Below are 24,177 nucleotides of genomic sequence, written 5' to 3'. Positions count from 1 at the left end.
CTATGATCCATGTCACAGGTGCGTTCTACCACACAGCTGTGTTTAGTCCCTTTCTCGGGTTTCTCTCCTGTCCTCTTCCCAGATGTCAACTGTTCCTTCCAGGGATTCCTTGTCTCTCCCTCTGCAGCCAATGGGAACCTGGGGTAGGGAGGCCTCCCATGGTTTCACCTGTCTCTTCCCCACTCTCTGGAGAGTCTCCCTGGGTAGACCGGCACCCGCACCGCATCAGGCTCTGTCCCCAGGTCGGCAGGATCCCTGCATGCTCTGACCCCTGCAAAAATTGCTCTGCTTTTGCCACTTTCTCTTGGCAGCCTTCCTCATGGTCTCAGTGTCTATCTATGCGGACTTCCCTGTCCCTGCAGGCGGCTGCGGCGTGGGAAACTTGACTGAGCCAGTGGCTGTCTCACTGCGGCACTGGGCTGAAGGAGCGGATCCCATGGCAGCATGGTGGAACCAGGAGGGGCACGGGGGCTGGAGTTCCGAAGGCTGCAAGCTCCGCTTCAGCCAGCCCAATGTCAGCTCCCTGTCCTGTCAGCACTTGGGCAACGTGGCTGTGCTCATGGTGTGTATAATGGTGTGTGTGTATGTGCGCGCGCATGTGCATGTGCGTGCAGAAATGCAGGGAGGTGAAGGAACATGTGTGGGAGATAGATACTGTGGTACTTTGATCTCTTGGAGCCACAAGAAAATACAGAAAGGACAGCAGCCTTGTGCTTTGTTGATGTCAAAGTTCATGGGAAATGACCCTCTAGCCTCTTCCAAGCCTCTCCAGCTTTCAAGAGGGAGCTGGAACCATCTAGCTTGTCCTTCAGATCCTGCGTTTTTTGGTGTCTTTTATTTGTTGGTTGGTTTGGTTTTTGAGATAGGATGTCTTGTAGCCCAGCCACTATATAGCTGAGAATGACCTTGAATTGCTTATCTTCCTGCCCCTACTACTGAGGCAATAGGCAATGCCCGTGTTTGCCTGCGTATTTTGACCTGAATTCATCTGTTAATAAACAACCTGGGGCCAGGTGAGGGTGCTGCATGCCTTTAATCCCAGCACTTGGGAGACAGAAACAGGTGGATCTCTGTGAGTTTGAGGCCAGCGTGGTCTCCAAGTTCCAGGACAGCCAGGGATACACAGAAAATACCCTTGCATACTGCCCCACCCCAAGAAAAACAACCTGGGAACATGTATAGTCATCCATTCCCACATCCCATTCCTTCACCCAGCTTCTGCTGGTACCCACAGACACACAGCCTACCACGGCAGCCTTCTTCCTCTTAGCTCGTCTGAATTCCTAAAAAGTCATTTATTTCTTTTTATTTTATGTGCATTGGTGCTTTGCCTGCATGTATATCTGTGTGAGGCTGTCACATCCCCCGGAACTAGAGTTAGAGGTGGCTGTGAGCTGCCATGAGGATGCGGGGGATTGAACACAGGATCTCTGGATGAGCAGCCAGTGTTCTTAACCATGGGCCATCTCTCCAGACCTATGAGCTTTCAGCTGGGCATCTGAAAAGAGTCCCCAGAAAGGCAGAACACCAGAAGGGGTGAGGCGGGCGAGGCCGTCAGTGTTTCCTGAGGTCACCTTCTTGAGTGGCTGTCCTCAGACTTGCATTCTACCTACCGAATGGACCAAAGCATCCAGGTGTATGTAGGTCCGAGACTGGCAGGGGTCAAGACAAGGGAAAGTGGCTTAGGGGGCAGACAGGGTCTGCTCAGTCCTCCCACCCCCTCTTTCCCAGGAGCTGAGTTCATTCCCACGGGAGGTGGGAGGTTCCGGAGCTGCATTGCACCCTGTCGTGTATCCCTGCACAGCTCTGCTGCTGCTCTGCCTTTTCTCCACCATTATCACCTACATCCTTAACCACAGGTGAGCCTGCTGCCGGGAGGAGGGAGTGGGTGGGGCGGGGCTCACACAGGCTGGCGGATGTTTCTTCTCCAGGCAGGAACCTGTGACCTGGCCAGGCTCCGGGGTTAAAGAACACATTTCTGGGGGGGGTGGGAGGTGGGGGTGGGGAGATTAAGGCCTTCTTTTCCATGGCCTGGAGCACATTTATACACCTGCACATAGATAATTTGTCCTTCTCTTTTTGGCTATCCTAGTGGTCTTGAGACCCTGTAGGGCAGTGGTTCTCAACCTTCCTAATGCTGTTACCTTCTAAAACAGTTCCTCACGCTGTGGTGACTCCTAACTATAAAATTATTTTATTGCTACTTCTTAACTGTAATTTTGCAACTGTATGAATTGTAAATATCTGATATGCAGGATATCTGATATGTGACCCGTGTGAAAGGGGTCGTTCAACCCCAAAGGGGTCTCTACCTATAGGTTGAGAACCCCTTCTGTAGGGGTTTGGACGGCTCATTAATAAAAGACTCTTTCCGGGGCAGCTCCATCCATGTGTCCCGGAAGGGTTGGCACATGCTGTTGAACCTGTGTTTCCACATGGCCATGACCTCTGCTGTCTTCGTGGGGGGCATCACTCTCACCAACTACCAAATGGTTTGCCAAGCGGTAAGAAGGGGGTGGGGACTCTAAAATGAGCGACTTCAGGGGAAAGGGGGGCCTAGCAAGGAAAATACGGTTTATGGAAATAGCCCTCAGTTCCTCTGTTCTCTGTACTAGCCTTGGAGGGTCTGGAAGGGGTGGGTGGCGTGTGGAGTGACAGGCATGGTCAGACTAGCTCCAAGATCACTGGAGATGGGGCTTCAAAGGGGAGAAAGGGGACCATAGCGGAGGAGAGGCCACATATCAGCCAGACTGCCCTGCCTGGGTCCCGAAGAATCCCTGGGGTGTGAGATCCCTGGCTGGAAGCAGAGAAGACACCAGCAAGGACCAGTATGATGAGTAGTTGGGTGGGATGCTGGAGGCATGGGAGTAGTGGGAACATACACGGCCATTGACTTCCAGGGTGCTGCCCAGTCAGCAGCTCAGGTCCCAAGCCTCAGTGCCTTGACCTTGTAGGTGGGCATCACTCTGCACTACTCTTCGCTGTCCACGCTGCTCTGGATGGGGGTAAAGGCTCGAGTCCTCCACAAGGAGCTCACTTGGAGGGCCCCCCCTCCAGAAGAAGGAGATGCAGCCCCGCCTGGTCCTCGCCCCATGCTCCGGTAAGTGCTTCCAGTTCTCAGCTATGGGAAGGGGCCTCAAGACCCAAGGCAGGCAAAGCTGGGGGTGGGGGTGGGGATGAGTAACAAGATCCCCAGGACAAGAGACGAGCTTCTTAGGCATGACAAGGATGGGAAAGGAGGTGACACCAAAGGGATTGGGTAGGGATCCTAAAAACCTTCCTGACATTCCTCACTCAGACTGCTTTGGGTTGGAGAGAACAATTTTGGTCCTTGTTCCCTAGAACAGTTCTTGGCCAAGTTCTGAAGAAGCTGCCCTTCCTTAGGAGGCCTTACATTCCAGCCTGACCCCGCTTCCCCCAAATCACACAGATTTTAAGGAGACAGAGAGAAAGACAGAGATGTCAGTTTGAGGGTTCCAAGCACCTGGTTCCCTTACCTCCAGTGCACGATCTCTCCCCCACCCCCAGGTTCTATTTGATTGCTGGCGGGATCCCCCTCATAATCTGCGGCATCACCGCTGCGGTCAACATCCACAACTACCGGGACCACAGTCCCTAGTGAGCACCACTCCCTCCTGCCTCATCACCACCGTCTGCCTGCCCCAACCTTCACACCAGCCCCATGCCTGCCGTTCCACCCAGCCAGAGAGCCCCTGCATGCTGACTAAGCCAGGGCCCGCCTCATCTCTCTACTTCCCACATCCTACCTCATCTACCACCCAGCCTGTGCCCCAGCTCCTGGGCTCTCCAAACTCTTCATCCACTACCTCTGTCTCCCCCTAGTTGCTGGCTGGTGTGGCGTCCAAGCCTTGGCGCTTTCTACATCCCGGTGGCGTTGATTCTGCCCATCACCTGGATCTACTTCTTGTGTGCGGGCCTGCACTTACGGGGTCATGTGGCCCAGAATCCAAAGCAGGGTAACAGTAGGCTGTCTCTGGAGCCAGGGGAAGACCTGAGGGGTTCCACCAGGCTCAGGAGCAGTGGCGTCCTCCTAAGTGACTCTGGTTCCCTTTTGGCTACGGTTGGCGCAGGGGTAGGAACACCTGCGCCCCCAGAGGATGGTGATGGCGTGTATTCTCCGGGAGTCCAGCTGGGGGCGCTGATGACCACACATTTCCTGTATCTGGCTATGTGGGCCTGTGGCGCTTTGGCGGTATCTCAGCGCTGGCTGCCCGGAGTGGTGTGTAGCTGCCTCTATGGTGTGGCAGCTTCAGCTCTGGGCCTCTTTGTCTTCACGCACCACTGTGCCCGCCGTAGGGATGTTCGGGCTTCCTGGCGGGCCTGCTGCGCTCCTGCTTCACCCTCGGCTTCCCACGCCCCACCCCGGGCCCTACCAACTGCTACGGAGGATGGATCCCCCGTGTTGGGGGAGGGACCGGCCTCCCTCAAGTCCTCCTCCCCAAGTGGCAGCAGTGGCCGCGCGCCGGCGCCCCTGTGCAAACTCACCAATCTGCAGGTGGCCCAGAGTCAGGTGTGCGAGGCCGGTGTGGCTGCCCGCGGGGATGGAGAGCCAGAGCCCACGGGCTCCCGTGGCAGCCTAGCTCCCCGGCACCATAACAACCTGCACCACGGGCGCCGAGTACACAAGAGTCGGGCTAAGGGTCACCGAGCTGGAGAGACTGGCGGCAAGAGCCGGCTTAAGGCGCTGCGCGCGTCCACAGGAGCTCCAGAGCTGCTGTCCAGTGAGAGCGGCAGCTTGCACAATAGCCCTTCCGACAGCTACCCCGGCAGCAGCCGCAATAGCCCCGGCGACGGCCTTCCACTCGAGGGCGAGCCCATGCTTACGCCGTCAGAGGGCTCCGACACCAGCGCAGCGCCGATCCCTGGGACGGGGAGACCCGGACAGCGCCGCTGCGCCAGCCGTGACAATCTCAAGGGCAGCGGCAGCGCACTGGATAGGGAGAGTAAGCGCCGCTCATACCCGCTCAACACTACCAGTCTTAACGGTGCCCCCAAGGGGGGCAAGTATGAGGATACCAGTGTGACCGGCGCAGAGGCCATAGCAGGAGGCTGCATGAAGACCGGCCTCTGGAAAAGCGAGACCACCGTCTAGGGCAGAGGCGGGCTAGATTTAGTGTGGGCCGGTCACACCGGCTTGTTACTCCTCGATCCTCCTGGGCGGTCCAAGCTGTCAACCTATGTGTAGGTTTGAGGTGGCCATGCTGATGGCTGCCCTTGGGCTCACCATCTTTTGTTATCCAGGCTGGGAAAGGGAGAAGGCAGATGCTTGCCACTTGTCTGCACTACCCCTCAGCAGTAGCGACAGACAATCCCAGACATCAGCTTAGACCAGTTTTGATGGTCAAGGTCTTGGTGTGCCCTCTCAGGTGGGGATAAAAGTTCCGTCCGTCTGTGAGGTGACCCATAAACAGAATGGCAAAGCTCAGCCCCGGTAGGCTCAGGAAACCTGGGAACTGCCTTTTCCTCACCAGCTTAAGGAGCCACCGCGTGACTGCCAAGATCCCAGGCCTCTTCCCCAGTTCTGGCTTGGGAAACCATCCTAGCAGGTGAGCCACGTCCCAGGCCAGGGCGAGTAACAGGTGCTGCCTTTTCAGATAAACTATGCAAGGGGGGAGGGGCGGAGTGTTGGTAACTCTAAGACCAGCTGAGTCCCGCAGGAGGTGGGCAGGTGGGAGAGGTGCACTAGGGAGCCGTGAGCCCTAGGGAGTGGTACACAATCCTTCCAGCAGAGTTCAGAACAAGACCTGAGAAAGCAATGCTATGCGCCTAGGGACTCAAGGAGAGGAGCTGAGGTTTGGATCTGAGCACAACCTGTCCGATGGTCTGGAGAGGGGCTCCCCTCAGCTGCTCAGTGACAATACCCACTGCCTGCCCTCAGCTGTCCAACTCCAAGGGACTGGGGAAAATGCCTCCATGAGGCTTTCTGTGGCAAAGCCATGGTAATCCAATTTCTAACTCCAGTTAGGAACCTGAAATGCCAAACCGTCTCACCGAAACCCCACCAGGCTCTGAGGGAGCACCTAGGTGCAGGTTGCTCGAGGCTGTGCTTTCACTACTTGCTAAAACCTCCAGCCACCATCTTCCCCAACCTAAAATGCCTTTTACTACAGAACCACGTGGAAGTAGAGGAATTCTTGGGCCTTGGGAAGCAGGAGGGAACCCGGGTCTGGTAGGTGAGAGAACACAGTGGGGGAGAATCCATGCTCCTTGAGATGGGCCCCATTATTTATGCTTGCTGCACAGACAACATTAGAGAAGCTTTGTATTACTCTCCCACGTATGCTGGCTGCTGTTTACATACCCTGCCAACGCCTTAGCACTGGAGAGCTTTTTGCAATATGCCGGGAAAAGGGGAGGGAGGGAACCAAGTGCCAAAGAAAACATGTTTTAAAAGCTCTGGTTTTATACAATAGAATGTTTTCTAGCAAATGCCTCTTTGTTTTAATATATTAAAATCTTGCAAAGCCCTCTGAGCGACAGCCGTAGTCCACCTATGGTCCTTTTGTTAATGAGGTAGAGGAGGCAGGTGGGAGCCCAAGACCACTAGAGCCCAGAGCAAACATGGGCCAGGAATCGCTGCTCCTGCTCATGTAATGGTCGATGCCACCTCTTTCACAACAGCAATGTGCTGACTTCACACCACGGCAGGAGAGAGCCGGGCAGATCTTCAGCAGTCTTAGGAGTCCAACTCAGACTGTGGACAGCCAAGGTACTCCCCTGCACCAAGGGACAGGATTTTCCCACCCACAGACATCCCATGCACCTCCCAGTATTGCTAGGGTACTTGGTCCAATTAACTGCTATTCTTGGTTTCCTAAATAAAAAAGGAATACCCGAGGGTCATATACTTTACTTCTTGCAACATGGCAGGCCTATCAGCAAATCGCAGTCAGAATTACTGACTACACCTGGAAGAACCTGCATCATGGAGGGTTAGGGGCACTCATGGCTGCCTGGCCAGCAGCCTGGGCTCTCTGAAAGTCTCTAACTTCCTGAGGGGTGCGCAAATACTGCTCGATTTCACTATCAGAAATGTTCTCATCTCCAGTCACTACGGAAACAACGGGGGTGGGATGGGTCCGTTTGGGAGGCTTTAACATACAGGGTGGGAGCAGAGGTGCAGGACTGGCTGGGCGTTTCCTCTTGGGCAAATCAAAGGTACTATCTTCTGCTTCCTGCTGTCCTTGTCCCCCCGGATGCTGCTCCTGGGTCTCCGCTTCTGCTGTTCCATCTCGGAAAGCCATGCGTATCAGCATGTGGCGGTGCTGGAGGAGGTCACCAATGTGCTTCACCACAGTCCGCTTGTCAAGCTTTAGGACCTGCAGCCAAGCCAGCTGGCCGGCCAACTGCAGCAGCACAGCCAGCAACTCCTGCAGACGGGAGGCGGCCGGGTAGGGCAGGTCCACATTTGCCAGTTTACAGAACTGGGCAAGAGAACATGTCAGTCGGTCTGAGGGCCGCAGAGACTGCCACGCCAGGAAGGTGGCTGCAGTGATGACAGGCACGGGATGGCGCCCAGTCACGAGCCATGTCTCATTTGCCAGCTCCACCAGCAGCAAGGTTCGAGACAGCATCTTGTCTTTGTCCTCCACATATTTGGCTGGCAGGGATGAGGAAGCCTGGAACAGTTTGAAGCTGAAACAACCAAAATGAAGGTCAAGTGACTGATAGGGTGTTCTTCCGGGGTGAGCAGGGTCGTCTACCCAAGATGGATGGGGAAGCTAGTCTGTCCTAGAGACACTCGAGGTCACGGGAGCAAGGTACTGAGCAATGGGGCAGGGACGTGCCAGGTGAATGGTATATCAGCTGAGCACCTTCCTACTGGCACAATTCCTCCAGTGTCCCTATTCGCTCTACAGGAAGGGCACCATTATATGTGTCTACTTAGGATATGACCATGTTTCAACCACTTGGTAACATCCCTTCCTGGCTGTCCCGGAACTCGCTTTGTGGACCAGGCGGCCTCAAACTCACAGAGATCCGCCTGCCTCGGCCTCCTGAACGCTGGGAGTGAAGGTGTGCACCACCACTGCCTAGCCTCGTCTGCTTCTTTTAACATACGGTTTCACACCAAGTCCAGGCCGGTCTAGAACGTGATACTCTTGCTCCAGTCTCCCAAGTGCTGGGGTCAAGAGTGTGTGCTACCAAGCTTCAACAGCCATTTTCGTGGTTTGGTTTTGTTTTAAAGTATACTTGTCAAAAAAAAAAAAGGGGGGGCAAACCAAGGCTAGTGGTGCACACCTGTAATCTCAGCAGTAGGAAGATGGAGGTAAGGTGATCAGAAGTACAAACCCAGCCTAAGCTGTATGAGACTGTCTAAAACAACTAAAAATCTCACTAAAACCTTAGCTTCAAACCTTGTTCAACCACTAACTAATATCTCTGGACTCCATATAGAGGCGATCCTGCTGGAGCAGGGCCCCTGCCATGTAATTCCAGTGACTGCCATTCATAAAGCAGGAGGGGGGCAACTCAGCAGCCCTATGCCAAGGCTGGCTGAGGATTTTTTTTTTTTTAAACACTATCACAGTCCTGTGATGGAAAGGGGATGGGAAGATTACAGCGTCCTGGAAATGTGCAAACGGTATTGACCTCAGTGGTGAGCATGGGTTGGGAAGGAAAGACAGGCAGACTCTGGCAAAAGCATGTATCTGCCAGGACAGCTGCCTACCCCTGCTGCCTCCTGGACAAGTACCTGCCGCAGTAAGACTTCACCAGGTCTTCCAGGCACAGAGCCGGCACGTCCAGCCCCAGAAGCTTCACCAGCTGCATGTAGGTGCCGGAAAACATATCCAGATCTGCATACAGCAGGGTGCAGATGGTGCCCATGGTCAGGGGCCAGTTATGTTGCCGGCAGGTGATGAGAACACAGCATCCAACTAACACTTCCTTCTTCTGGAGCCTCGCAGCACGGATGCCAGACAGCTGATAGGCCTTTTGGTAGTAGGAGATGGCAGTCTCCTCGAACGTAGGGGGCAACTTCAAGATCCGACACAGGTCTCTCACTCGATGGAGATCTAGGAAAACACATAGTAAGCAGAGAGGTCAAAGGAAGTTTAGCTAGGACTTAATTTAGTTCCATTAAACTTGCCATATATAGCAGATGCACAAATAATACACCCTTCTAGCCAGGCGGTGGTGGTGGTGCACGCCTTTAATCCCAGTACTCGGGAGGCAGAGATAGGAGAATCTCTGTGAGTTCGAGACCAGCCTGGTCTACAGAGTGAGTTCTAGGACAGACCCCAAAGCTACAGAGAAACACTGTCTCAAAAAATCAAAATGCCCTTCTGTACTAACAGGACACTTGATGTGGCCGTGTGCACTGGAGCCAGACTGATCCTCGAGCATGCTGGGCAAGCTCCTTATCACTGAGTTGTAGTCTTAACCTTTAGAACTGTGCTCCTTCCAAAGGTACAGAACACTTGTGGGAAGGTCACACTCAATCCACCACCCTTTTATGAGCTATTCTGACTTATAGACAGGGCAAAGTTCCTTATTTTTTTGGTTCTGGGGATTGAACCGCAAGCCTTACACATGATAGGTGCATATTCTATCACCAACTTACTCCGCACCCCCAGCTCCAAAGCCAAGCTTTTATCAAGGGCTTCTTGAGGCTACTTTAAGGCTAGTGCAGACCCAAACCTTCATCTACCTCTATTCCTTCTGGTTTTTAAGACGCACTCACTATGTTAGCTGGGCTGACCTCAAAGTCTATCCTCCTGCCTCTCCTCCTGAGTGCTGGGACTGTAGGCATACAGCCCATCAATAACGGTTCTCTTCTAGCCTATCAACAACAAGAACACACGTGGATGGACTAGGACGTCAAGACAATTTTCTTTCAAGCCACTGAATAATAAAAAGTTGGTTCTCTGGGCTGGAGAGATGGCTCAGCAGTTGAGAGCACTTGCTGCTCTAGCAGAAAACCTGGCGTTCAGTTCCCAGCACCCTCATGGCAACTCACAACCACCTATAACTCCAGGTCCATGTGATCCAACACCCTCTTCTGACTCCATGGGCACCAGGCATGCGCACGGTATACATACATACATGCAATTAGAACACCCATACAAACATTCAAACATTGAAGAGTCACGTAAATAAAAGCAAAGCTGAAATTTAAGGAGGAAAAGGGTGATTCTTACCTCGCTGCTGGCTGCGGCTAACTTGCTCGTTTTCCCCGGTGCTTCGGGAATATGTCACTTCTGTAAATAATATACAAATTAATAATAATAAACAAATAGCACAGGTGGCCTCTATCCACTCATCATCTCCTTGTCCTCTGACCACGTAAAACCAGGGAGATTTCAAGCTATCGCGTACCTACTTCCCATCTCAGAGAAAATACCCCATCCATGTAACAGTAAAGGCTCACCTGGCTTTTTATGTCTTCCAGTAGCACCAAAGACAGCCAGTATAGAACTATATAAAGCAATGCTGGTGATCCCAATTTCCCAGCCTTTTCTCTGGTGCATTCAATTTTGACATAGCACAGCGGTTCTCAACCTTCTAATGCTGTGACCCTTTAATACAGTTCCTCATGTTGTGGTGACCTCAGCCATGAACTTCGTTGCTACTTCATGGCTGTAGTTTTGTTAGAATTACGATTTATAATGTAAATAGCTGATATGCACGACGGTCTTGGGCTACACCTGGGAAAAGGTCGCTCAATCTCCCAAAGTGGTCGAGACTCAACGGTCTCGTTGAACTAAACAATGGCGTGGAAGGATAGGAGGAACATTTTGCCAGTTAGTGCTAAAAATTACTGTGGGGTAATGGTTTGCATTCTATTCCCATATGGTTCGTGTTGTATTCCCGAATAATTTGTCAACAAGCCTCCAACACTGACCAGGTCCGAAAAAAGGAGTGAAACCTTATCCGTTTCATTCATTCACCATCGGTATACCCACTGGCAACATTAGAGCACCCGCCTCCAGCTACTTTTTTTTTTTAAGCGAGCTTTTCCCACATTTGTGTGAGCACGATCGGGGGGTGGGGCGCTAGGAGTCTGGGATTAAGCATTCCAGCACACCAAGCTACCCCCAGGGTACCTCTGAGGTTGCCCTCGTCGTTGAAGGTGGTAGTAAGGACCCCTTCGGTGACCACACAGCCGCAGTCGGAGCACACCAGCTGGCTCTGAGAATAATGCGAGTCTTCCACGAGCTCAGAGGACCCGCAATCCGGGCAGCGGCTTCCGCTCGGCATCTCAGCATTTGTCCAGCGACGCGATAGCTCCGGGACACCCGCTCCTAAGAACTCCCGGCTACAGGAAAGTGGGAGGGGACCTTATTCCGGCTGCACCTTCCTCTTCCGGTCAGCTGGATAACCGGCTGGAGGTTTGCTCCGCCCGGTGGCTGCACGCCACTTCCGATCTCGTCTGTGGACTCGTGTAGAAACACGAGTTCGAAAGGAAGGTTCCCGGTTTAGCTGTGTCTCAGGGTCTCTGGTGTCTTGAGATTGGGCCACGTTAGGAGTTGACAGTTGCCAGAGATAAGGAATTGCTCTCTGCGAAACACTGTTGTTTTTTTTTTTTTTAAATCATTTATTATTTAAGATTATCTTGCTTATGGAGCCCAGGCTGACCTAGAATACTGCTATTTCTGCCTCCCACCTATCGCTTGCTGGGATTACAGGCTTGCGCCACCAGGCGTGATCCCTTTTTGGATGTAATCACCTGTAATCCTAGTGTTTGGGAGATGGAGGCCAGAGGATCAGGAGTTCAAGGTCATCCTCCTCTATATAACAAGTTGGAGGCCAGTCTGGACTACAGGAGACCTTATCACAAATAAATCAAAATAGCTGGGTATGTTGGCATACTCCCTTATTCCTAGTTTTGGGGAGACAAAGAGTTTGAGGCCAGCCTGGCCTACATCTCAGTTCAGTCCAGCCAAAACAATATAAAGAGAACCTGTCTCTAAATAAATAAATAACTAAAACAAGACTGTTGTGTAGCGCACCGTGCCTGTCTGTGCTCTATGCGCTACCATACAGTTCGTGAACCGGGCAAGGGACTGGAGATTGAAACACACAAAGACACACAGACAGAGACACAGGTCATCCTTGATGCCCAGATGCCCCCCCTTATTGTGTTCAGGGGCAGCTTATATAGGGGTTTTTACCTGATAGCCATCACCAGAAACCACTTCCCTGCCATCAGGGTCTTGTGCTCAGAGCAGCTGCAAACATTACAAGTTGTTTACAAGAAATTCAGGATCTGGGGGGTTCACAGCTCCCGACACTGTTGACTTAAAAATTTGAGGGATAGACTTAGATGTCTTCAGAGAGTAACATGCAAAGAAACATAGTTCTCACCTCAAAGAGGAAAAGGAGAAGTTTATACTAGAGCCAAAAAGGACGAGTAGCGCCCTGGAACAGATGTAATTTTCTCCAATAACAGTGCACCGTATGAAAGCGTATTAGTTCTAGAACAAAGAAAGCCAAGTATTCACCAAATACAGTGGTGGGGCCACAGGTAGGCATGCTAGACAGTAGTGGGTAAACCTTTTCTAAGGGTTTCAGACACTGTCTGATGACATTCTAGCCCCTGGATTGGTAGACTCTGGCAGCTGGCTAAGAATACATTTTAATTTGTTGGGTTGTTTGTTTGTTTTTAAGGCAGGATTCAGGGTTCACTACTTAGCTGGCTGTTCTGGAACTTACTATATAGGCTAGGCTGGCCTCAAACTCACAGTAATCTGCTTGCTTCTCTCTTCTTCCTGAGTACTGGGATTAAAGGCAGGGGCTACATTTGGCCTACAATATATATATGGCCAGGTGTTCATAACTAAGCCTCCATGTGTGATTTATTTGGGAGCTGGGTGGTGGGCCCCCCCTAAAAAAGCCAAAAGAGAAAAAGATCAAACAACAAATGAGACAACAAAAAGTGTGTTTTGTTTCTTCTTAAGGATTTATTTTTAATTATACCGAATGTGTCTGTGTGTAGGTATTTGCAGACCTATGTGGGTATCCTGGAGGCCAGAAGAGGGTTTCAGATCCCCTGGAGCTGGAGTTATGGGCAGCTATGAGCTGCTTGACAGGGGTTCTGGGAATTAAAATCCAGGTCCTTGGTAAAAGCAGCAAGCATTCTTTATCACTGAGACATCTCTCCAAACTGTTTAAAGTGGGATCCCATAGGCCTGGGGAGATGGCTCAGTGGTTAGGAGTAATTGACACTATTCCAGAGGACCTGAGTTGGGTTCCTAGCACCCACACTGGTCAGCTCACAACTGTAACTCCAGCTGGCCTCCAAGGGCACCCATAGTCTAGCTGTTCCTCCTCCCCCCCACACACACACACAGAGACTATACTTACACAGACATATACATGAAAATAGAAAACACTTGAAAAATACAGGATCCTATGTATTCAGGCAGCTAAGGTTTTCATGTCTAAGTTTCTCGTTTGTCTAATAGAGTCAGTATCTCAGCGCTTCCTTCTGCAGTGAAGGTGCAGCCTGAATCGAGCACTTGGCCACAAGCAAGGACAGACACAGCTTTCTTCCCTCAACCCTGTCTCCAACACGACCCTTTCCAGGGCTCAGGCAGGATACAGGTTTCTGTGTGGAAAGAAAAAGAGAATTAAAATGCTGACAACATTTGCTCTTGAGTTTTGGGTTGTGTGGGAGATGCTGGGCCAACTAAGCCAGTTTTAGGTCAGAATTGATTGATGGTTAGCATGCCCCAAGAGGCAAAGCACAAAGATCCTGAAGATGGTGCCAAAAAAGAAGCCCCAAACGCCAGATCCATCTGTCTGGTTATTAAGCTAAGGACAGCTGTGTGCTGACACTTTGGATTTGAAGGATGGACAACACCTGTCTAGCATTGTTTTCCACAGGTGGGCTGAGGCCAGGGGGCCCTCATCCAGCAAGTCCTCCTTTTGGCCCATAGGGGGCAGTCATAAACTGTCAAAAAGGTCCTGGCTCTTCTTGGGTGGTGGTTAGCTGGGGTGGGGGTGGGGTGTGTGTCTCCCTCTGAACCCTTATCAGTTCATGTTGCAAAGTATAGACTGTTGCAGATTGCGGCCATGTCATGAGGTACGCTCAAAACAGGTACTGTGGCTGTGTTATTCCCACCAGAGGAGCAAATGACCCGAGGGATCTGCTGGAAGGGCAGGTTTGCTTTGGTTTCCCATTTCAGGTTTTCATGCCAGGCTGCCTGCTGTTATGCTGTTTGCGTCACAGCACCAGATCATGGCTGGGACACATGGTGGAGCTTTGCTGACCCTTCATGGTGGCCGGGAAAGAGACCCAAGAAAGGGTAGCGTTACCAGTATCATCAACGAATGACCTAAATTATTTTTATATCTCCCTCCTAGCACGTCGATTACCTCCCAAGAGTGCCACAGGCTGACAAATCAAGCATTTGTTCAAAAATTATTTATCAGTGTCTGTACATACAGGCACGCATGCACCACTGTTGGGACCATTTGGAGTCCTGGCCTCCAGCTGCTCTTCCCTGCTAGAGATCTTTACTTTCCTTCTGATTTGAGTTACTGAAAGCTGTGTCAAAGTTGTTTACCAGCTCTGCTTCACGAGCACGTGTTGCCTTGGCCTTGAGGATCAGAGGGTAAGGTTTTCACCTGTTGGCCCACCAGACTGTTAGGTATATAAGCCTCCAAGGGGCTACTGAATAAGGGGCTTCTTACCAGTGTCTAGAGGTCCGTCTGTTTGTCTCTGTGTGTCTTCGTATGTTTCAACCTCTAGCCCCTTGCCCGAAGCTCATGAACTGTATGGGAGTGCATAGAGCGCAGACAGGCATTGTGCGCTGCACACCACAGTACATATGTGGAGACAGAGAACACCTTACAGGGACTAGTTGACTAGTTCTCTTCTTCCACAGTGGGCTTTTAGAACAACTCAGGTCCCAGGTTTGTGTGGCAAGCACCTCTACTGTAAAGCCGTCTTGCTGGTCGCCCAGCATTTCACATGAGGCTTTGGAAAAGAGATGAGATTGAAAACGAAACAGTGGTCTTTCTGTTAAAGAGCATCTGCTTGTACAGGACAAGAATGTCCTGGCGTAGGTGAGAGTCACAGCACTGGGGACTACTCGAGACAACCTGGCTGTCATGGAGGGTGCTTGCTGATCCCTGCGGCCTCAGCTTCTGCTCCCAAGTCCAGATTGGGAGTTTCCCTTTTATTCTGTTCATATTGCTATTTCCCGTTTTATGTTCGTTCCATCCATCCATCCACCCATCCACCCACACACACACCAGCACAAAAGCCTTCTGCTAATAATAACCAAGTTAAGCCAAGACAATTGTCCTTCCTTGAGCTGGAATTTGAAAACACTAGGCTGACTATGCACTGAGCTTGGTAGCAGTAGCAGGAACCAACCAAACTGAAAGAATTGCAAACGAGGGATCAAAAGAACCAAATCTCACAGTGCTAGTCATTTATGAAAACTTTGGAAAAATAAAAATTCCTAGTACCATAAAAAAAGCCAAAATGAGAGAATACAAATAAATATAAATCTGTTTGTAAATTCCTTAATGCAGACACTCCATTAATGCCCCATGGAAGCCCCGGGCCCCAGCCTAGAGCATCACGGGTTCTGTGATGTGATCTCACCTCGAGGGAAACAGTATCTGCTCCTCTCCAGAGTCTCTCTGGAGCAAGGCCTATGAGCCATGGTGCACACCCGAGGCCAGCAGATGCTCTTCCTTCTGAGACAGACTTAGTCTCGAAGGAAATGTGAGCGGAGTGAGATAAACCTGGGAGGAGACGCCTTCATCTGCCATAACGGCTTCTATCGGATCAGCAGAGCTGACTGACCAGGGATCTGCTTCTCAGGTCGGGGTACTTCTGAACCCCAGGCCAAGACTTCCCTTTGTAATGTTTGGGCAGATAGTCACATGGTGTCGAAGCCATGATCCCTTGGGATAAGATGAGACTAGGAAAAGCAGGACAGAGATGTTTGTCCTCTCCAGGGGGGGCTCAGGCACCCTTTGGCACAATTGTGGTCGCTGCAGGGCTTCACATGAGAGACCAACATGGGATATTATCACCCCAGGAAGTTTTCCAACAAGACAGAAGGAACTTTCATCACACCCAAAGTAAAGTACAGATGCAAATCTTTGAAAGAAGTATCTTTTTATTTAGTGTTAGAAAACTTTAAGGTTTTTTTATTTTTTTTTTTATTTTAAGACAAGGTCTCATATCCCCACCTGATTTAAAACGCCCTGTGCTGCTGAGGATGAAGTGGAACCTCTGGTCACATTGTTTCCACCTCCCAAGTGTTGGCTGGGATTACAGGTGGGCATCATGATGCTCAGTTTATGTAGTACAGGGGTGGGAGGGGGGAGGGGAGGGGAAGGGGAAGGGAGGGTGGGATCAAACCTAGAGCTTTGTGCATGTAAAGCAGGCACCGCACTAACTGAGCTACACGCCTAATCCCTTAGGTATTTCTTTCTGTTTCGTGTTTTGAAACAGGGTTTCCTCTGTGTAACAGTACTGGCCATCCTGGAACTCTGTACACCAGGCTGGCCTCGAACTCACAGAGATCCGCCTGCCTCTGCCTCCCGAGTGCTGGGATTAAAGGCATGCGCCACCACTGCCCATTTTAGGTATTTCTTAAAAGCAATACCAGTCAACTTCAAAATCCCCAAAGCAACACCCAGGGAACAGGAATCCTGTAATTTAAAACACCACTGAGCCTGCAGTTGAAGGGGAAAGTCAACTCAGTAGCTCACAAAGGAGGTAGGAGAAGCCAGAGTTGGGGTTGGCGTGGGTTCACGTTTGCCATCTAAGGCAACTGACTTCTTTTCGGCCTTGAAGGATCCTTAATCAGTACCCTACTCCATATCCAAAAGAATAAAGAAAAAGCTGGGAGTGGTGGCATCCTGATATTCCCAGCACGTGAAGGGGAGGCAGAGGCTAACCTGGGCTACGTGAGAACCTGCCTAAAGCATCACAAAGCAGGGTGGAGGACTGGCTGCGGGTGTGACTCAGTGGGAGAGCACAGGATTGATATGCACAAGACACTGGGTTTAATCCAACACCAAGAAAGTAAAGGGAAAGAAGAAAGGTTGACTGGGCAAAAAAAAAAAAAAAAAAAACAAAAAAAAAAAACACAGGGATGAAGAACTCTGGCCTCAAAAGAGCAGCTGGGAAAGCATCATGGACCAGCCTCTCTTGGTGCCCTGAGAACTTAGAATCTGGAAGCACACAGCTCATCTATCACACATGTGCACAGCTGTGGAGCATGGCACAAGGCAGGGTTGCTCGTTCCTTCCTAGAATAAAACAGGGAGGCCAGGACATGTGCCAAGGTTAAGAATAAGATGATATGAAACACTTGGGCCACTGTTTTTCAGAAAACTGACCTCCAACTGGAGTCTGCTGGTATTTAATCCAGTGCTCCCTCACGCCCTGGCTGGGCTTTCTGGAGGGCTTTCTGGAGGCAGCCAGGCAAGGGCAAGGAAAAAGCCCCTCTTTTTTCCAGAGCGCAGGCCCTTCCAGGGCTCCTCATGTTGGCTTCAGGAGTAGCTACAGGCACAAGCCAGCGGCCAGGTTCAGTAGCTCCAGGGCTCCACATCACCAACCTCTGCCCCCGCCAGTGGCTCAACACAGACTCGGCTTCCCAGAGGCTTCCCTCAGCCCCCAGATGCACATTCAAGAACAGTCATTGAGTAGTTGTGGCCTCTATGTACTCTGAGGGAAACCACTCTTCGTTCTCCAGAGTTCCCAAGTGGCATTTCAGAGCCCAGGAATTCACCCCACCTAGACGGTCCTCTAGAGTGCTGACCCAGGAACATACCAAAGGTCCCAGGAGCAGCAGAGCCCTCCAGACTTGTTGTTAACAGAACCAGTGCCCTCCCCTCCCCCATGCACTTAGGTTATCACAGTAAAAATGCATTTTTATCAAGTAAAAAAAAAAACATGCAGAGCAGACATATACATGTACATTTTCAGAGTTCAAGTGAATATAGTTTCCTTTATAGGCATATTAATGAATTTTGCAACGCTAAAAAAAAAAAAACCACCTCAGAAATCTGCAGTGGTCCCTAGTATTGTAGGAGAGATTAAATAACAATAGGTGTGGATCATTAACAGGTAATTAGATAAATCAAGTGACAGGCTTGCCCTTCAGATTAAAGTGCTCCAGTGTAGCCAATGCCCCTCATCTTCCGGATGACAAGGACAGACAGACAGAGATTCTTCATGAATAACCACTACCTCCACCCTGTCCATTCCACTGGCCTGGGATTGCCCCTAGCAGAGACGTCAAGATTTCATGAGATTTTATTACAATCAGGAAGTAAAAAAAAAAGAACAACATGAAACACTTTAATTCCAGGATGAGGTGAGCAGCAGTGAAATTCCCTCTATTGGTGAAAATGGGGCTGATTTTAAAAATTATATATATATATATATATGTATATATACACACACATGTGTATATATATAACTATATTATAAACTAGATTTATATATAAATCATATATATATATATATATATATACTAGTTATATATATAAAAATCTATTTAAAAAAAACAGCAATCTACCAGGCATGGTGACACATACCAGTGATCCCAGTATTTGTAAAGCTAGGGCAGGAGGGATGAAAGTCTGAAGCCAGTGAGACTCTGCCTCAAAATAGCAACAAAAACACTCCCCCAAATTAGGAAGTAGCAATCAAAAAGCAAGTCTGGAAAGGGGGTGGTTAAGTCTGGGGTGAGGGTGGCAAGGGTGAGGGTGGTAGGTCTGGGGGTGGGGTAGCAAGTGTGGGGGCAAGGGTGGAAGTGCTTTGCCACTGTGTACTAACCGTGCCCTAGCCCAGGGCTCCTTCATCTTGAGGAACTAGTGGACTCTGGCTACTCCCTTCCAGAAGGCTGCCAGGAAAGCCAGCAAGATAAGTAAATGGGAGAAAGGACGTGGGATGGAAGGACGTGGCCAAAGGACCCTTCCTAGTCATTCTCTAGGTCACAACTGTTGGAGCAAGCATCTGGATCGCTTAGTCCTCTCTCCAGACACTGGAGAGGCCAATCCAGCAACAGGAGCCCTGTCAGCATGAGAGGAGGGACTCTGACTATTTTTTCCTACTTAGATGGAAAGTGACTTTTTTTTTAAAAATGTGTATTGGTGTTTCGCCTGTGTGTATGTCTGTGTGAGGGTGTCGGATCCCCTTGAACTGGAGTTACAGACAGTTGTGAGCTACCGTGTGGGTGCTGGGAATTGAACCTAGGTCCCTCTAGAAGAGCAGTCAGTGCTCTTAACGGCTGAGCCCCTTAATTCTTTCATATCTCCGGGAGACGGCCCTATGGATCTAAAGAGCACACTGTGTGTATGTGTCTGTGTGTGTGTGAGTGCTCACCTATGTGGGAGAATATGAAGGGCAGAGGTGTAAGGTAGCTTTTCACGTTATTAAGACAGGGTCCCTCACTGAATCCAGAGTTCCCTGTTTCAGCTAGAATGGCTGGCCAGTGAGGCCCTGGGATCTGCCCGTCCCCGCCCCCCCCCCACCCCTCCAGCATCTGCAGCTACTGCAGGCCCTTTACCCACTGGGCTGTATCTCCCCATCCACAAGAGCGTACTTTTAAGGCTAGAAGGTAGAAGGAAATGGAAGAGGCAGCTTGTTCAAAGTCTCAGAAGGCTAGTCTCAGCTATACAATGAGTTCAAGAGCAGCCCGGACTAGACAAGAGCCTATCTTAAAAACAGAACAATGCCCCTCCCCCAACAAAAACCCTACCCAAACAACCCTTGACTCTTCGGACGTTCACAAGACATAAAAATTTAGCATATGCCATACCTGAGCTGCTCCAACACCAAGAAAGGAGGTAAAACGGTCCCACAGTAGAGTCCCTTTCTGATCTCAGCCAAAGCCTGGCTTCACGGAGGATACACACTGGAAAAATCTCGGTATCAGAGGGCAACAACCCCAGTGTTAAAATACATTAGTTCCGATGGCGCCCCCTGAATCGATGGCTCAGGATCAAATCGTGCATTCACAACTTAGTTAAAGGCACCGTGGCATTTAAACACACACTCTGGGAATGTATAGACAAGATTCATTGTAATAATTAACTTGGTTTCAACTAGGAGAATTGACTCTTGACAGACAAGGCACACACCCGGTGATGGGAGCCTGTGTGCTGGTTACTAAGCAGACCACACACCCTAGACCTCAAGAGGTGCCGGACACAAGATCACAAAACATCTCCACTTCCCTCCCGCAGGTCACATCTTTCCGGCCTTCTTGCCAAGCTGAGATGGCACTCGGAGGATGTTGGGCGTCTCCTCCATGACCCTGACCAGCAGGTTGTCGATGTAGTCTTCCAGCTCTCGCACCTGGAACTCCTTCTTGCTGATGGTTTCCTTCTGTTTGAGGACCAACTGGATCAGCTCGTCGTGGGTCAGTTGTGCGTAGGCGAAGGCAGGATCCGACGGCTGGTATTTCTTTGGGGAGGGAAAGAAGAGGGAAACGGTTACAAGCCACAGAGAAATCAGACATCTGAAAGGAATGCGAAGACAATGTCAGCGGCTGTCGGAGTCTCTCAGAAACCCATTTTGTTGTTATTCTTCAGCGCCTCGCTCTGTAGACCAGGCTGGCCACGAACTTGGAGACTGGTCTGGCTCTGCCCTCCCAGGTGTTGAGATTAAAGGCATGGAAGTGCACTTCAACACAGGTTGGAACCAGGCAGATGACTGAGAAAAGTACCATGGCACCACAGACAACACTTAAAAAAAGCAGAAACCTTCCTTGGCTCATAGCCGTCAGAGCCCTCGTCTTGACTCTAGGTACATGTTGCCAGGAAATGTAGTGAGGGGGCTGGAGCCATGGCTCAGTAGTTGAGAGCACTGGCTGCTCTTTCAGAGGATCTGGCTCAATTCCTGGCACCCACACGGTGGCTCACAACCATCTATAACTCCAGTCCCAGGACCCTGCACTCTCTTCTCAGCCTCCTCCAGCACCCCCCCGCCCCGCCCACACGGACACCCACGCATGCTCACAGGCAAAACAACCATCTACACTAAAAGGGACGGTGGGAAGGAACACAATGAGGCCTTGGTGGGAGATGGAGAAAGCAGCGTCAGGTAATCCTAGTGTACACACCTGAGCCCAGCCACTCTGGAGGCTGAGGTGGATGAACCACTTGATCTCCTTTAAAACTCCTGGAGTCATACAACCAGCTATCGGTACAGAGCTAGGACAAGCAAACCCCAAGGTAGAGCAGAAAGAAGATGTGGGGGTGCATCCTCCTGCCAACGCTGTTGGGTATTAGCCAGTGACATCAGTCTGCTACCCCTAGGCGCCCTCTGAGACCCTACCAAAACTCACTCCACACTCTCAAAACATGTATAGCTAAAGCCACGTGCCACCGGGCCATGGACCTCACAGGCCACCTGAGTACACACTCTCTGGGTACGTGGTAGCCTCTCCCAAAGTCTGACTGTTCCTATTTCTGAGGGGAGCGTGTGTCCGGAACAGTCGCTTTTAATGAACATTTATCATCTGGGACAAGGAGACTCTAACTGCAAACCAAAGACTTCTGAGGCAAAGGGAAATCAGAGATAAGGGACTCACTAAGAAGTAACCAGTCACGTCAAGGTCTTCAGAGGGAGTAAGAGGGCGGGCGGGCCTGGCAAACTGCAGCTTAGCAGATTTATAAATCAGGAAAGCAGGACTCCTGAGCAACTCAAGGTGACTTCTGCCCAGAGAATTCCAGGGCAGTAACCGGTTTTTCCCTGAGAGCCTGACACTTTCATCTTCTACCAGGAAGACCAATAAGTCAAGTCAAGAGCCTACCACCTCCAAGCAGAGCCGGGGCAGAGTAATAGTAACAGTAATAGCAACAACAGCACAGAAGCCTCCTCCCGCATCCAGGGAGCAAACTGCCCAAGGAGACCGAATTCAGAGGAATCCTGCTCTCCCTGGTGGCTGTTTTCATAGATACAGCAAGCTTGAGTCCAAGTCAGATGGTGCATGAATAATCGAGATGCTGGGCTATTTCTCCCACATTTGCCTCTCCATCCCCCAACCCTTTTCAGCTTGTTGAGGACATCTATTCAGAGGGGGTGACCTTTTCTGGTCACTGTTTTTGTTCTTGCTGTTAAGGATTAAATTCCGGGTTTTGTGTGTGACACATCAATGCTCTACCCCTGTAGTCACTTCCAACACTATATTCAAATCGGGCATGATGGCACACACCTATAATCCCAGCACTCAGAATGAGTGCCTGCATCATGAAGCGAGTTCTAGACCAGCCTTCGCTATAGTGACACAGTATCTCAAAAAAAAAAAAAAAAAAAAAAAGGCTAAAAATCAGTTTCATGTCTACAAGTGTTCTGGATTTTGGACACACACGTGGATGTATTTAACAATACTAAATTATGCTTAAAAAAATGATATGAGGCTTGAGGCTGGCCGTGGAAGTACACACCTTTAATCCTGCTCTCAGGAGGCAGAGGTAGACAGGTTTGAGGCCAGCCTGGGCTACATCAAGAGTTCCAGGCCAGTCAGGGTTACAGAGTGAGAACCCTTGTCAAATGCAGTTTGCCACAGAAAAGGCGTGCACTGCCGGATGGCGGTGGCACACGCCTTTAATCCTAGCACCCGGGAAGAGGCAGGCAGATCTCTGTAATTCGAGGCTACCCTGCTCTACAGAGAGTTCCAGTACACCAGGACTGTAGAAACCTTGTCTAGAAAAACCAAAAAGTGTCCATTGATGTTTCACATCAAGAAACATGCCCCGGAGGTTTGTAGATTACACCTCTCTATATATAAGGGTTTTATTAAGAAACACTAATTAGTGGTTGAACATGTAGCTTGGTGACAGAGTGTGTGTTTAGCAAGTGTGGGCCCAGCATTATTAAATCCATAACAACTTGGTTCCTCTCCATCTCTTCCTTCTCTGAGACAGGACCTCGTGCACCCCATACTGGCCTTGAGTTTCTGATCCTCCTGCCTCTACCACTCAATTCTGGAGATTCAAGTGTGTTACCACACCCGGCTTTCTTTTTTCTTTCCTCTTTGCTGTCTCTCAACCGCCTTCTTTCTGAGACAAGTTCTCACTTAGCTCAGGATGGCCTTGAACTGCTGGTCTTCCTGCCCTTCCCCAGGGCTGGGATTATAAGCGTGCTACCGCCCGTTTGTGTGTTACTGAGCATCACCGGGAGGACACGGCCTTGCACTCACCAATACACAGCAGTGGCAGTTTACAGGCAGATGGGACATGCGGTGGGAGAAGCACTAGTTAGGAAGGAAAAGGAGAGTCGCAGAAGTGGGTGAGTGTGGAGTCGGGGTGGAGGAGGAGTACTAGGAGGTGACCATAAATAATCTCAGTACATTGTATAGTCGTATGAAATTGTCAAACACACAAAACGATTTTTTAATGGAGGCCCTAAAACAACAGCCAAGGGAATAAGCCCAAACAAACAACACTGTTGCAATGACCTCACTAGCTTTTCCTTTACTTTAGCTCTGTGATTTCTCTCCCCAGACTCTCTTATTTTGAAGTTATTTTTACAAACGCTGCTTTATGCCTAGTACAAAGCTGCTCTTCTCTAGAAAGCCAACAGCAGTCTCCCAGGAGCTTTCTGTATTTACCTAGAATATTTACTTGGGAGGGTCCAAGACCAAGAGATTTATGGCAGGCCGAGGGCAGCAGTGTGCACAAACAGGAGGTGGAGTGAGAAGGGCGCCTTTTACTAAGTTATTGTCCCACTCAGTCCCGGGAGATAAACCCTTGATTAAATGAACAGGGAAGAGGGCATAAAATGGGAATCGAGGGTCTTGTTTACTTTCTGAAAAAGAGGCATTTGCTTCTCTCTGGGCTCAATGCCTAGTACATCAGTCAAGTCAAGCAGCCAACCAATCAAAAATAGGCAGGCAGACAGACAGACAGACAAGGGGCTGGAGAGTTGGCTCATCAGTTTAAGAGCACTTGCTGGGGCTGGAGAGATGGCTCAGAGGTTAAGAGCACTGACTGCTCTTCCAAAGGTCCTGAGTTCAATTCCCAGCAACCACATGGTGGCTCACAACCATCTATAATGAGGTCTGGTGCCCTCTGCTGGCCTGCAGGCATACACACAGAATACTGTATGAATAATAAATAAATAAATAAATAAATAAATAGAGCACTTGCTGCTCTTGTAGAGGGCTAGGTTTGGTTTCCAACACCCACATGGTGGCTCACAACCATCTTTAACTCCAGTTCCAGG

At 50.2% G+C, this 24,177-nt stretch overlaps 3 protein-coding genes across 4 annotated transcripts in view; 1 reads left to right on the top strand and 2 right to left on the bottom strand.

Moving 5' to 3' along the window:
- Positions 1 to 6,216, top strand: part of Adgra2 (adhesion G protein-coupled receptor A2) — a 39,235-nt gene extending 33,019 nt beyond the window's left edge. Inside the window, exons 14-19 of the mRNA XM_041673765.1 lie at positions 363 to 562; positions 1,732 to 1,859; positions 2,381 to 2,504; positions 2,955 to 3,100; positions 3,529 to 3,618; positions 3,844 to 6,216. Coding sequence (XP_041529699.1) covers positions 363 to 562; positions 1,732 to 1,859; positions 2,381 to 2,504; positions 2,955 to 3,100; positions 3,529 to 3,618; positions 3,844 to 5,113 — 1,958 coding nt within the window. The 3' untranslated portion in view covers positions 5,114 to 6,216. The remainder of the gene's footprint in view (positions 1 to 362; positions 563 to 1,731; positions 1,860 to 2,380; positions 2,505 to 2,954; positions 3,101 to 3,528; positions 3,619 to 3,843) is intronic.
- A 114-nt stretch (positions 6,217 to 6,330) lies between these two features.
- Positions 6,331 to 11,286, bottom strand: Brf2 (BRF2 RNA polymerase III transcription initiation factor subunit). The gene is made up of 4 exons (XM_041673766.1): positions 11,070 to 11,286; positions 10,164 to 10,223; positions 8,717 to 9,038; positions 6,331 to 7,656 (listed from the first exon to the last, which is right to left on the bottom strand). Exons 1-4 carry the CDS (start codon positions 11,221 to 11,223, stop codon positions 6,945 to 6,947), a joined length of 1,248 nt encoding a protein of 415 aa, XP_041529700.1. The 5' UTR covers positions 11,224 to 11,286; the 3' UTR covers positions 6,331 to 6,944.
- A 5,770-nt stretch (positions 11,287 to 17,056) lies between these two features.
- Rab11fip1 (RAB11 family interacting protein 1) overlaps positions 17,057 to 24,177 on the bottom strand; it is a 30,171-nt gene continuing 23,050 nt past the window's right edge. For both annotated transcript variants that reach the window (XM_041673735.1, XM_041673736.1), the window contains one exon: positions 17,057 to 20,412. In XM_041673735.1, the coding sequence (XP_041529669.1) occupies positions 20,194 to 20,412 (219 nt within the window). In that variant the 3' untranslated portion in view covers positions 17,057 to 20,193. The remainder of the gene's footprint in view (positions 20,413 to 24,177) is intronic.

Source organism: Microtus oregoni, unplaced genomic scaffold, assembly GCF_018167655.1.
Source record: "Microtus oregoni isolate MIOR12 unplaced genomic scaffold, Mior012 000024F_ref0000369, whole genome shotgun sequence".
In the NCBI taxonomy this organism is placed as follows: domain Eukaryota; kingdom Metazoa; phylum Chordata; class Mammalia; order Rodentia; family Cricetidae; genus Microtus; species Microtus oregoni.
This window is presented reverse-complemented; position numbering and strand designations above follow the sequence as displayed.

Coding starts and splice junctions, on each gene's coding strand:
- Brf2 (XM_041673766.1), bottom strand. CDS start 11,223: ATGCCGAGCGGAAGCCGCTGCCCGGATTGCGGGTCCTCTGAGCTCGTG. Junction 10,224..11,069: donor CGACGAGGGCAACCTCAGAG/GTACCCTGGGGG, acceptor TATTATTTACAG/AAGTGACATATTCCCGAAGC. Junction 9,039..10,163: donor TAGCCGCAGCCAGCAGCGAG/GTAAGAATCACC, acceptor GTGTTTTCCTAG/ATCTCCATCGAGTGAGAGAC.